The 13,201-nt window shown below is 43.6% G+C and overlaps 1 protein-coding gene across 2 annotated transcripts in view; it reads left to right on the forward strand.

The window, feature by feature from the left end:
- Positions 1 to 4,380: 4,380 nt before the first annotated feature.
- The window catches only part of TTC7B (tetratricopeptide repeat domain 7B), a 143,676-nt gene continuing 134,855 nt past the window's right edge, over positions 4,381 to 13,201 (forward strand). For both annotated transcript variants that reach the window (XM_065635327.1, XM_065635328.1), the window contains exon 1: positions 4,381 to 4,646. In XM_065635327.1, coding sequence (XP_065491399.1) covers positions 4,526 to 4,646 — 121 coding nt within the window. In that variant the 5' untranslated portion in view covers positions 4,381 to 4,525. The remainder of the gene's footprint in view (positions 4,647 to 13,201) is intronic.

A 13,201-nucleotide genomic window follows, 5' to 3' on the forward strand; every position in this document is an offset into this window, starting at 1 on the left:
CAATTTGTCTACGATTTTTTTTTTCAGTTCAAGAGAGAGATTAAGCTGCAATCTGGATCGCATCTAGACTTTTGTTGAAATGTGTCTGTCTGTTTTGTTATTGGGCAAAGAGAGTGTGGAGACCCTCTTTGCCTGCAGTGCTACAGGCATCACTGGGTGGAACAACAGTTAGAAATAGAGCAAGGAGGCTTTCCGTGAGCGTGACACAATGGAAGACCCAGGATTAGACCTTACCTTGGCTCTTCCCTGAACTTAGAAGTAGCCAAAGCATTTCTTTTAAATCCTTAGAGCTTTGAACAAGGCTGAAAAGTGTTACACTGTGTCCTGGTTTTGTTAAAAACAAGAGTTCTTCTAAGTAACTGCACTTTTCTGAATTTGTCTGCATGTTTTTCAGACACTGTTTGTTCCAGAGCTGATAATGGTAGCAATGGTATGCAGAAGGGGCCCAGGTTTATCCTTATTGCTATGGCAGCCAAGGTCACTGATAAATTTTGCACGTCCCATAAGTGAGAGGGGTGTATTTGCAAGGCGGAGAGGACAGAACTGGTGACTAAAATTGACCAGCTAAGTATTCCATTCCATACAGGTCATACACCCTATGAAAGTAGGAGATCACGGGGGTCTCCCTCTCTTCAACCATGGCCGGCATCTGAAGAGGACCCTGCCTGTCGTGCCTGTGATCCGAGGCCTGGTTCCAGACCCTGCATCCCTGAATCCAGTTCCAGTTCACTGCGGAATCCAGCCCAGGACTTCCAGGTGCCTGCCCTGCAGCATCAGCTCCGCGCTGCGCTACCCCGGGAAATTCAAGAGTGGTTTAGTATATTTTGTATTATTTTCTCTGTCTATTAGTAGCATTAGTAAGCATTTTTAACTTTTCAACTTGTAAGTCTCTCTCCCTTTTCCTCCTATTACCCTTCCTGGTGGGGAGGGCAGAGGGTTAACAGAGAGCATCTGCCACAGTTTGTTGTCGCCCTGCAGTAAACGGTGACACACTGGCATAATAAACGTGAGAAACTGCAAACTGCGGTGGTTTTGTTCCCATTTTGCTTCCTGTTAGTTACTACATGTTAATATAAGATAGAACTTTAGTGGCAACATAGCTTTGTAAAAATACAGTTGTTGAACAAGTAACAATTCAGATATAAATACATCTGTTCAGCCTATGAACATGAGCAAAGGGCTTTTTTTGATTCTGAGAGGTGACTTTTTTTTTTTTTTTTTTGTATGTGTAAATACACGCATTCGTAATGTGGAAGATATTTCCAGAAATAGTATGACAGGTTTAAAAATGCAGTATGAAACATTAGCCAAAACAATATGATTTTAATATTTATCACAGTTGAGTGATACTTTTTGTTACCCTTTCATTGGCAATGCTGGTTCCCATTTAGCATGAATGGGCTTGGAAAGGACCTCTTTTGGAGTCTGACTTTTTGCGCAATTAGTAATTAAACTTCAGAGTTGGCCTATCAATAGCAATGATTGTTAGCACTGTCATTTATTAAAGACTAAGAATTAACTCCAAGGGATTTCATACAATAGTGAAAAATAAATATTGTTTGTACAGGCATACGTTCCTTTTAAAGTATCCATTGTACTGCCCATTATTTGACAAGTGCAGTACAAATTGAATCAGTTTGAATTGAATCAGTTTGAAAGTAACAAAGTATGAAATCAAAAGCCGATTGTGAGGAAAAAAAAGAAAACGCTTTCCAGGTTCCTAGGTTTTCCTGAATTGTTTTGTGTATGATTTTAACTTTGAAATGGCAATAAGGGCTTAATGGTTTACAAAATAATGTACACTCAGGGATGTAACTATTTTATCTTTAAAAAGATAAACTAATCTAAGTACAAAATCTTGAAATGTTGAAATATTTTGCTAAAGCATTTTTTACTTCTTATATGACTGTATTCCTTTCTATAAGGCAGGGGTGGCAGGCTTCAAAATGTGGATGTCGTCAAACTGTTGATTTTGTGAATGCTGTTCAGTCTCACTTCCCTTTAAACTGCATTTGGATACTCTCAAAAATGAACCAAGTGTCACTGAAATTATTTTCTTTAACGATTTTCTTACAGTCTGTTCTAAATTTTATAGAGATTACTGGCTTGAGCAGGAATGGGGAGCTCTGCAGTTACCTCGTGTCACAGACAGTGTGATGCTCACTGAAAAAAAACCCCTTAGATTCCAGTAAAATTTTTGCTTCTGTAATGTTTATGAGTTGTGCTCTTCACTGTAGAGCGCTGTTAATGCATTTTGGCCCAAAAATTTTGGCAAGTCACATTTGAGAAAATGGCAGACGATGGTAGGAATTGAATATCATTGCTTTAAAATACAAATAATATTTGAATTGCATCTCTGATCACTTGCAGTAGAATACATTTAACATCCTAATAGGCATTCAGATGTTGACTTGAAAGATAAGAAAACGGTAAAATAAGGATTTGTGCTGCAGAAAAGCCTCTTTTTAATATTGCCTTTTTAATTGTATTTTACACCTTGTGGAAATAAAATAAGCACTTTTATACTGTCTTCTGTAACATCATATTTACCTCACGTAAGCAAAAAATGCTTTGTCACATATTTCTCCTTTTTCTTTTGTTACAGTAACAAATCTTCTTTCCACTCCTGCAGTACTCCACTGTGTTTTTAAACAGTGTTATGTTCTGCTACTGTTTATATTTCACTTTTTAAAATGTGAAGTATACTTTGTTTGAAATTGGGCTGTAACCTGAAAGTGCTATAACAGCAACTTCATTAAAAGGCAGGATACAGTATCTGAATTTTGTGTTATTGTGCTTTCAATGGCACTGGGAACGAAAAGTAAATTAGTTGAAGCACTGAGAGACATCTGATACCTGTCATAGGGTTGCAATGGCTGTGATGGTCCAAGGATGGAAGCAAAGCAAGGTTTGTAGGAAGTTGGATATTTATGACATTGAGGATAGCTGGGGAACACATGGACAAGCTTTTAGTCACACAACCCTGGGTCCATTCCCAAACAATTAATGATTCAATGGCAGTTATTTATTTCCCATATTTTAAAAGGTGCATCCTTTTTCTGATCTTTCAGTTGATAATCAAAACCAAGCAAAACTTCAGAAAGTACCTGTCCCTGGCATGTGTCACACGCACAAACTACAAAATTATTTAGAAATTCTAGACAATGATGACAACTCTACCAATGCCCATGAGCATGACCTGTTTGCATTTAACTGATCTACTTATGTAACAGCATATAAAGGTGACTGGTGATAATTTTGTTCCCCAAGAGTTTGATGATCATAATTCACAAGGTTTGGGGAATAAAATATATTCTTCTTAACAGTTATGAAACAATGATTGACTTGTCTTGGGCTGGTAATGTTACGTTTGCCCAAATTTGACTTCTGAGTTTGTGATCTTGATGTTTCTGAAGACTAAAATGCACTAGATCCAGAGGAGAGCAATGCATGTAACAGCAATAATAACATCCGTCCTATATTTTGAATTTTCAAACCAGCAGACAGATAGTCATCCTCACAAGCTCAGCCAAGTACCTCTTGGCCTCACTGACCTCTCCTTTCTGGGGATAAAAAGCATTAATTATACAAGTCTGCACTAATACCCAAGGATGTGGAACAAAACATTTACATTACTTCAATTCATATTGTGTCTAATGTAGCAGATTACACTGCATGTCACAAACCCTGTTCTGTCTATGAGCCATATCCCTATTTTGGGAAAAGTAAATAGCAATTTGTGAGATTTTTCTTCCGTGTAGTCTTGGGGTTTTTGCTATATTTTCTGGTGAAAAATCACTCCTGGCAGTTGTGTTCTGAGGTGTATATACGCTTGTGGAACTGGCGCATCACATACACATGATGTAGCCTGAAAATTCGGAATTGTTTCAGCTAGTATTTTTATTCCATCCAAACCCTGGAGCGAGTGTGGATGAGAGATTTCAAGGTGGGGCAAGAGGTGAATGTTAGTGGTCGGGAATTAATTATGTGTATCACAGACAGGACGATGGTGTATGTCCTTCATTAGCTGCTGGAGGAACAACATTAGATGAGGTGGGTTTGTTTGTTTGTGTGTTTGTTTTCCTCTTCGCCCCCCAGGTGTAAGTGCGCAAATCGTTTCAAAGAAGCAGTTCCCGCCGGTGAGCCGCAGGAGCCCGGCCGTACCGGCCCTTCCAGCAGCGGGGCCACACCGTTGGGCAGCGTGCGTGCGTCCGTCCGTCCGTCCGTCCGTCCCTGGGCGCCGGGGCCGCCGCGGCAGCGCCCGCCCCCTGCCGGAGGGGCCGCGGTTCCCGCGCAGCCCTGGCCCCGCCCCCGCCGCCTGGCCCCGCCCCTCCCCGCGCTGCGCCGCCGCTGCCCGGCAGGTGGCGCCGCCGCCGCTCGGCCCCGGCGCGGCGCGGGCCGCAGCCTCGAGTTCCGCCGCTCCGGCCGCCGCCGCCGCCCAGGCGCCCGGTGCCGCCGCCGTCCTTTCCCCGCCTCCGCCTGGTCGCCCCGGCGCCTTCCCCCGCCGGGGCCCATCGGCCCGGCCATGGCCACCAAGAAGGCGGGCTCGCGGCTGGAGACGGAGATCGAGCGGTGCCGCTCGGAGTGCCAGTGGGAGCGGATCCCCGAGCTCGTCAAGCAGCTCTCGGCCAAGCTCATCGCTAACGGTGCGGGGCCGGGCGGGGGGCGGCAGGCCGCGGCGGATGGTCAGCGGGGGGCGGCCGGCGGGGCTCCCGGGCGCCGGGCCCGGCAGGTGCAGCCGGGCGGGCCGGCGTGCGGGGCCTGCGAGCCGCCCCGCGCTGCCCGGGGGGGGCGGCGGGGCGCGGGGGCCGCTGCAGGGGCGGCCCGGCCGGCGCGGCCCCGCCGAGCGGGAGCCCCGAGGAGCGCGGCGGGAGGCGGGTGCTGCCGAGGGCCTGACCCCGGCGTGCGAGCGCCCCGGGAATCGCCCCCGGCCCCGCTGGGGACCCGGGGAGGCCGCGTTTGGTCCGGCCGGGTTTACGTGGGTTTACTGTGGGTTTACGTCCGGGGCTGTTGGGCAGCCTGATGGTTTGTCGTGGGTGCTGCAGTTTTGCAGGCGGACATGCTGACTGTGTGCATGGAGCCCTGAACGTCCTTCTGCCGTCTGTGCGCAGCCCGAGTGCCTGTGCACAGCGTGTCCTATGAAGGCTTCTCTCGTTTTACTCCAAAGCACACCTCAGCAACATAGTGCAGCTCCATTTGTTTTCTTAGAAAAACTACGAATGGTTCGCTTCGTCCCTTATTTCTTGTATGACAACTTTTAGATGTTTATCTGAAGGAGGTGAAAAGCAGTGCTTCATTCTGACGTGCCTAATGCACAAGGGAGGTGCAGGGAAGTTCCTCTCTTTGGCATGGATGCCTTGATTCTGTGTGTGAGAAAGGACCTGGGGATGGTGTCTGCCTCTCTGGCCTCGCTTGTCTGCTTCAGGTGAACCTAAAGCTATTCTCAGAGATAAAACAAGTCTGCAGAGACAGAACCTGGGGTGGAGTCATAGGTGATAAGTTAAACAGAGGATGAGGTGTAAGGTTGGTGTTGCGAAGGCAGCGATGGCTTTGCACATTTAGGCAGAGAGGAAGACTGCGTGGTTCAGGTCTACAGAAATACAAATAAAAGAGGAAAAGCCTAAATCAAAGTAAAGAGAGAGAATTTAAGAATAGGTGGATAGATAGGAGATAAGTTTACATATGTTGGTCTTAAGAACAACTGGGTGGAAACACACTGGTATTATACCAACTAAAAATAAACACAAGTGGAAAGGTGGAAGGTATTATGTTTAGTTTAAGGATGTGCTTCATTGAGTTATAGACTATGGACTAACTAGCGATCAGTTCAAGCAAAGGCAAATGTTTTCTGGCACTCTGGTTGAGAAGAATGATCTTCGTAGTTTTAAGATGTACTAAGGTATTTCAGGCAGGTGGGGAGAGCTAGGCAGAAGATGTTACTGGCAGTTTGACTTAAATTTCTGTGACCTGACTACTTCTTACCTAACTGAAGCATGTCAGAGAAGATTATACAGTCTGCATAACCGTACACTTCAACAGTTTTCCTATTATGGTATCTTCTAGGTTCTGTACCAGTCAAAATACAAATTATTGGAGGATTTCCTGGTCTTTAAAACATGAGAAAGTATCAGATACAGATTTTTGTCTCTTTCTGACAGCACAGGAATGATTAAATCAATGGCCACGGCTCCCAAGCTCTGGCTGAGAACATCAACAGTCAGTAAGCTAAGTGATCATAAGGGACTCTCTTTTTGTAGTGGAGTAATACAGGAAGAGAGTAATTTATTTAATGAAATACATGCCCCTGCTGTTGAGAGTGTCTAAAACCGTGGGTTTGTTTTCTAGATCCTGGTGTGCCTTAACTGGTTGCAGGCCAAGGTTATCAGCTAATGAGACTACGAAGAAGAGGCAGTTTGTCTGTTCCACCTGTTAAGATAAGAACTGAAAGGCACTCTGATGCATATCCCTGTTAGTTAATCTGAAGCAATTAATTTAATAAACTCTATGTGGAACTTCGCTGCTTCTTTCTGTAGTAATGTTCAGTTTTACGAATCAGCTAGGTAATTGATAACGAAAGTTCTGGGTTTTGGTTGAATGTGGAACAATATGTCATAAGAATGGTTGAAAAGTGTGAGAGAAGGAAAAAGAGGGGAGAGGATCTTCATTCTATCCATATATTGGTGTGCAGAGAATTAGGGAATTGGCTATGACTTGAATGCTGGAGCATTTTAACTGAGGATATCAGCATTGCTAGGAATAGGGTTTATTGCTCTTCGAACACAGCTGGGAAGGAATCCTTTAGGGAAGCGCTGTTGTAATCTCTTCAGTCTTGCACTATTGCAAAATAATAGACTGGTACTTTACCCAGGCCTTAATTATACTTCCTATTTGGAAATGGGCATTAGAGAACTTGACAGAAATTTTAATAGGCCCAATTATTATTTGGGCTGTCTTGCATTGATATAGTATTTCCTGTTGTCAAGTTCCCCTCCCTTAGAGCTTGCAACCCAAATTAGCTGAAAGAAGAAACAGCAGTAACAGCTACCAGGATGAAGGTCTGTGTGTATGCATAAGGCAATAGTATATACTTGCACAGCACTTGAGAGGTGCAGTATTTTAAGTGGACTTGATTATTGTATTGTTTATTCTGTTTTGTTCTGCTAATGGGTCCTATTTACTCCCTCACAGAATTAGGAGTCTGTACAACACCTACCACTGGCTCAGATATAACTGACAGTTCATGTGGGATTGTGGATGCACAAAAATGGCACTTACTAGAACCAATTTTCTTTATCTGATGGATTGTATTTGAAAGGCTTTGTGAGCTTATTGAGCTTTTGGATAGAGGGAAGAGAAATGTTGATGGATTGGTCACTGCCTTTGCCATTCTATAAGTAATAGCCACAATTTGTGTTATGGAAAATATGGGCTCTGTATCAAGCCTGTGACTTGCATTGTTTTTCACAAAAGGTGGATAGATGAAAGAAGGGTCTTGAACCTAACTCAGAATTGTTAGGCACTTATCCAATTTGTATGGCATGTCTTTCCTTCAGAACCAGGACTCAGCAGCAGTAGTAGGATTTATGCCACGTAATGCAAATCTCCGTTTGATCTCTTGCTTTGTCAGCACTCCCATAAAAGATTGGATCAGAACTGTTGCGTGCAGGTGTGGTGGGTTTGCCTTGGCTGACAGCAAGTGCCCACCCAGCTGCTCAGTCTTTCCCCTTCCTTAGTGGGGCAGGGGCAGAAAATAGGATGCAGACAGGGAGATCACTTACTAACTACTGGTGTGGGCAAACCAGGCTTGACTTGAGGAAAATTAAGCTCGTTACCAGTTAAAATAAATTCAGATACTAAGAAACAGAAATACAGACATGAAAGCAATGCTTTTCCTCCCCCCTTTCCCAGGCTCAGTGTCACTCCTGTGCCCCTCCCCATGCAGTGTGGTGGGCAGAGGGGTCGCAGTTGGTGCGAGGTGGCTTCTTTCTGCTGTTCTTTCTTTCTTTCTCACATTATTGCTCTGCTCTGGCGTGGGCTCCCTGCAGGCTGCCGTCCTTCAGGAGAAAAATCTGCTCTGGCAAGGGCTGTCCATGTGCTGCAGTTCTTCAGGGCACATCCACCTGCTCCAGCCTGGGTCCTTCCCTGACTGCGGTGGTGGATATCTGCTCTGGCACCTGGAGCACTTCCTCCCACTCCTTCTCTGACCTTGCTGTTCCCTTTGCTGTTTCTCACTCCTTTTTGTTCCCTCCTCTTCCCTGTGGCATTTCCTGCCCTTTCTTAACTCCGCTTTCCTAGAGGTGCTGCCAGCTTCCCTGAGGGGCTCAGCTGGGTCCTGCTGTGGGTCTGTTGGAGCCACCTGGGCCTGGGACAGGGCAGTCCCTGGGCTCTTCCCACAGGGGCCACCCCTGCAGCCCCCCCGCTGCCAGCACCTTGCCCGTTACACCCAGTACAACAGGATTTACAAAAACTGTAACAGCTGGCATAGAAAACATTGTGCTGATCCAAGGTTCACAGAGATGTGGTCCTTGGCTAGTCTGTAGGCTCTTTGGTTGCAAGAAAGGTGCCGTCCTCAAGTGTTCACATCCTGAGTATCATTTCTCAAATGGAACTGAGACAAACCCCAAGTTCCTAGAATTAAAATCTTAAAGCGGTTTTCAGTAATGAAACTTTATCTGTGTTCCAAACTAGTTTAACTAACTGAAAAAGGTTCCTTCTAAGAAAATAATCTGAAGAAATTTTGATTCCATTTGTTGAGTTTTGTCTAACGTTGCAAGTGAACAGCGTGGTGGTGAAGCATGGCCGTGAGAGTCGGCAAATCTCCAAGTACGAAATTACTTGTTCATGGGTTATTGGAAGAGTTGTTGAGTATCCGAAATTAATGAGAATTTGAAATCCTCTTTATTTTTTTGTTGTTCAAAGCTTTTATTTTTTAAGAGATCTGTAAAGTTGTCCTTCTCAAATATTGAAAAATAAGACTTATGAAATACCAGTGATGATTCTTTTTCAGTAAGTTTATCAAAACATGTTGGTCTTACAGATGACTCATATTGAAGTATTCAGGTTTATGAGGACTGTGTTTTGAAACCTCTTTGCAACAGTTCTAATGCGAGCGTTGTGTCATTCATAGCTCTGGGAATTGGGATTCTCAGGGTGCCTGGAATTTTGTGGTGTTCGAATGATAATTTTGGAAGTTAGCAATCACATTTCAAAGGCAATCGCAAGTCTGTCATGATTTTTTGATGAATCAGCAGCAGCTCGAAGGAAGCGGTTACCGTGGATTTCAGTATGAAGGATGTGTATACTCAGGGCGCTCTCGGGACAGAGCGCTCTAATGTTTTCTTTCCTCCCTTTGGAAACACAGTGAGGAAACGTTAGGGCAGTTCAGTGGCAAGTTGAGTGGGTAAAATAAAAGATCCATGAATTTCCACAGGTGCTTCCGGCCATTCTTGTTGCTGCAATTGGAACGTGACCTTGCTCAAGTTCAGTGAGATGTATGGCTCTGTCGGGAAAAGCACTGAGGAGGTGAATTTTTATAGTTCAAGTGAGGCAGAATGATGCAGTTGTGTAGAAACCTTAGCCGGTGTGAAATATTGCATTACTGTGGGGAGAGGATGCGTGCCCCGGAGGTTTGCGGATCTATACACTACCAAGAGCATTGTGACATTGCCATGAAAATAGAACATTACCTACAGGTATCAAGTTTGCTGATGGAAATACACCAGGCTTTTAACACACTGCTTTCTTACCAATTTAATTTCTTACTACCGTTACTATCCTATTTCTTTCTGTTGTTTTTGTGTGTGATCTTTTCTCTGACTACCTTTCCTCTCAACACCTTGTCTCTATAGTTTTTTATTATATATTACATTTAGCCTTGCAGAATAAGAGAGCTGAGAGGAGTTACGAGCAGAGTAGCAAAACCAAAGGATCAGGAAGTATTTTACGTGTCTATTTTTCTTTCTTTCAATACTGCTTCTTTATATAAGTAGGACGTAAAAATAGAAACATCTTATCAGTTTTCATTTGTTTTGCTCCCTTGTGAAATACAAGACCTCAGATGTGTGGTTAAAGCTTATCCTCAGAGTAAACCAGGGATTTCTAAACCTCTTAGGACTCATGCCCTACTTAGAAGGTGTTTATCAAATTTCTCTGGTTTTTATACACACAGCTTGTGATGCAATTTTTACATGGGAAGCTTTCCGAAGAGATCTACCTCTCTACCAAAAAAGTTTGCAAACCATCATGTGACATGCTTTTTTGCACTTCCACAAAGGTGGAAACGAAGCACTCTCTTAATTTGTTATCCTTTTTGTTTTGCTTCGGTTGTGTTCACTGTCATATTTACAGAACAAGTGTACTAAGTATGCACATTTTTCTGAGTGAAGACCAAAGATCGTGACAGTACTAAGATGCCTTGCCTTATTTTTTGACTGACAGCTTTATTTCTTCAGATAGCCAGGGGTGTTACAACAGTGCGAGTGATGATTTAGATCTGCTGCTTGTATTCCAACTGACATGTCATCTGGAAGAAGAAATGCTAGCGTAGTCAGGATGGTTTCACAAGTAACCAAGCTGGTCTGTCGCCTTGCTGCTATTGCACAGAGGAGTCTCCCTACCTTTACTCAAGCTGCTCCTTCTTTATGCGTTTTCCCCCAGATACGTGTTCCTGGCCTCTCCCTCTCCCCAGAGGTGGCACTTGCCATGCTGAGCCAGCAGAAGACTCTCTGCTCCTCTTTCTGGGGTTGGTTTCTGTTGGCTTGCTGAGCCGATTTACCTCCCGCAGGGCTCTGAAGAGTAGTGTAACAGCTGGTGGAAAATGAACAGGGGCAGCTGCCAGTGAAGGGCAAAGGCAAGGGGAACCTTCTTCTCCCACTGTGAGGAACCAATTGGTCTGAGTGAAATTAACTAAGTACTTCTGGGTATTTGGAACTTATAGCTGCTTACATTTGTAAGGATACTTCCATATATTATGAACCTAATTACTTTAGAAATTAGGCATCTCACATTCTAATGTTGGGTTGGTTGCACTCGGTTGCTTTGTTTAAGAGTTATAAAGAGAAATGTTAGCCTGACTTTTCAACGTATATATACTGGTATATGCCTGTATTAGAGCTGCTCTAGGTTCCTTTAACCTGACTTCAAGGGTTAAAGGTTAGCATTAGCTTTTCTGTAAGGAAATAAGTTCACTAGCATAAACTCAGGATCATTGATACCACTTTTGTTTGAGTTTGATTCGCATGGTAGTAAAGAAGGGGGCAGAAGGTCCTTAACCATGCCAAATGTGGGCTGTTCTCCTTCCTGGCCAAATCTGGGCCATTCCTCCTCCTCCAAAATCTGCCTTGTAAATAATCAGATTTTAGAAGTTGAAGTTTAAATTCTTTGCAGTTTCCTCTGCGCTGAATACTGTTTAATTGGTGATCTGATAAGTAGTGACCGAAGACAATAACTATGTAAAAAGCAAAGTGGATGTTGAGATAAATTGGAGTGAGGATGTCTGGCTAATAGTCCTGTGTTTGTTCCTAGCAAGACCTTTTATCATTGGAGAGCATTTGATCTCTGCTCCAGGCTCTGGGAAAGGGTGCTGAATCTGGGCATGTCTCTGGTGTCAGCAAATACGTGGCAGAATGCACAGTGGCAGTTATTAGTAAGCTACTCTGATCAGAGATGTTATCGGTTGCTCTGTTGGTTCAGGAGATGTTGCATGAGTCTCTGCAAGTTCCCACCTCACCGATGATCTGTGTGTGATGGGTACGATTCCACTCGAAACATGTATGCACAAACAGAAATCCTTTACTATCATCTCTTTTTATCTTCAAGAGAAGGGAATTCATGAAAGGTAGTGTTTTGGTTTTTTGTCTTTCTTTAAATTAATGTAGTTGTAAAAGAATTTTAAATCTCCTTTTAAACATTTTGCTACAGCTTTATAGTGTGTATGCTGTTTCTTCCATCAGGATCTTGATTCATTCAGTTCACAGAAGACTGGCCTCTAGAGACAGACCTGTAAATCTCAAGGCCAGAATCAAATATTTAATAAAATCATTCATTCTGTCTTTATAATTATCTTGATCACTGCCTGCAGAATTATCACTTAAGAAATCTGTAATATTGTAGTAGGAAGAAAGCTGCTTGCCTTAAGCACCATTACTCAGCTTGTCACCCATATTAGCACTCCGTAGAGGTGGCGTATTAACAATGATTAATCAACAACTCAAGTTTTGATACATCTGCTCCACAGCTGATGTTTCTGACATGTAACATGTAGTTTTGATACATCTGCTCCACAGCTGATGTTTCTGACATGTAACATGTAAAGGACGATAAAGCAAAGGAAGGGCTTTGAAACTTGTGCTTGTCTTGTCTGGAAAAGAGGAGAGGATCAGGATCTGACTCTAGCAGATACTTAGGAGTTGATTCTTTCATAATGAAAGATCCTGAGTGTTTTAAGCTGCACTGAAAGAATGGATGAAATAAAAGGGGACTTGTGTGTTACGGTGTTTGGCAAATGCTGCTCTTCCACTGTTAAGTACTCTGTTTAAATGTATAGTCTGAAATTGTGTGTTGTTGTTCTGCTTCGGTTACTTCCTTGGCTATATGACTCAGAGCTTCCCATTTATTGGAATAAAGGAGTGGTCTTCTCAGCCTGGAGCCTGCGGGGTGCTGGAGCCCTGGCACAGGCAGCTCCTTGGGAAGTTATGCAGAGTCCCAAGGTGGAGGGTGTTGCCAGGTTTCACAGAACACTTACCCTTCCTCTTCCCAAAAGGTGGTGTAAAGTGTGCTGCTTTCACAAAAAGTAGGTGTGAAATCCCCCTTGGCTCTAGATAAATCCTGAATGCAGCTCTTGAAAAGGCAACCAAGATAGGAAAACACCAACAGCTTCCAGGCTCTCGCCTATTTTTTCTGCAGTTAATTGTGTGAACAAGTTGCTGCTTATCTTTCTATGTGCCTTATTTCAAATTCAGGTTTGCCTGGGCTCAGCTTCCAGCTACACTTCTGTTTTTCGTTTTACTTTTTAATTGCAGTCCCTTTACCTTAATGGAGAGAAAACACTGCATTAATCAAGGCTCTAGTGGGATTGCTTTAGAGCTGGGTTTAAGGAGAGGCAGAAGCAGGGGACCTCCAGCTTTTAGAGCAGCTGATAGAACTAAAAATGAAAAAAAAAAATCAAAACCCCCAACATAATAGCAAAGTTGCTGGTTATGTA

Source organism: Caloenas nicobarica, chromosome 5, assembly GCF_036013445.1.
Source record: "Caloenas nicobarica isolate bCalNic1 chromosome 5, bCalNic1.hap1, whole genome shotgun sequence".
Lineage (NCBI taxonomy): Eukaryota > Metazoa > Chordata > Aves > Columbiformes > Columbidae > Caloenas > Caloenas nicobarica.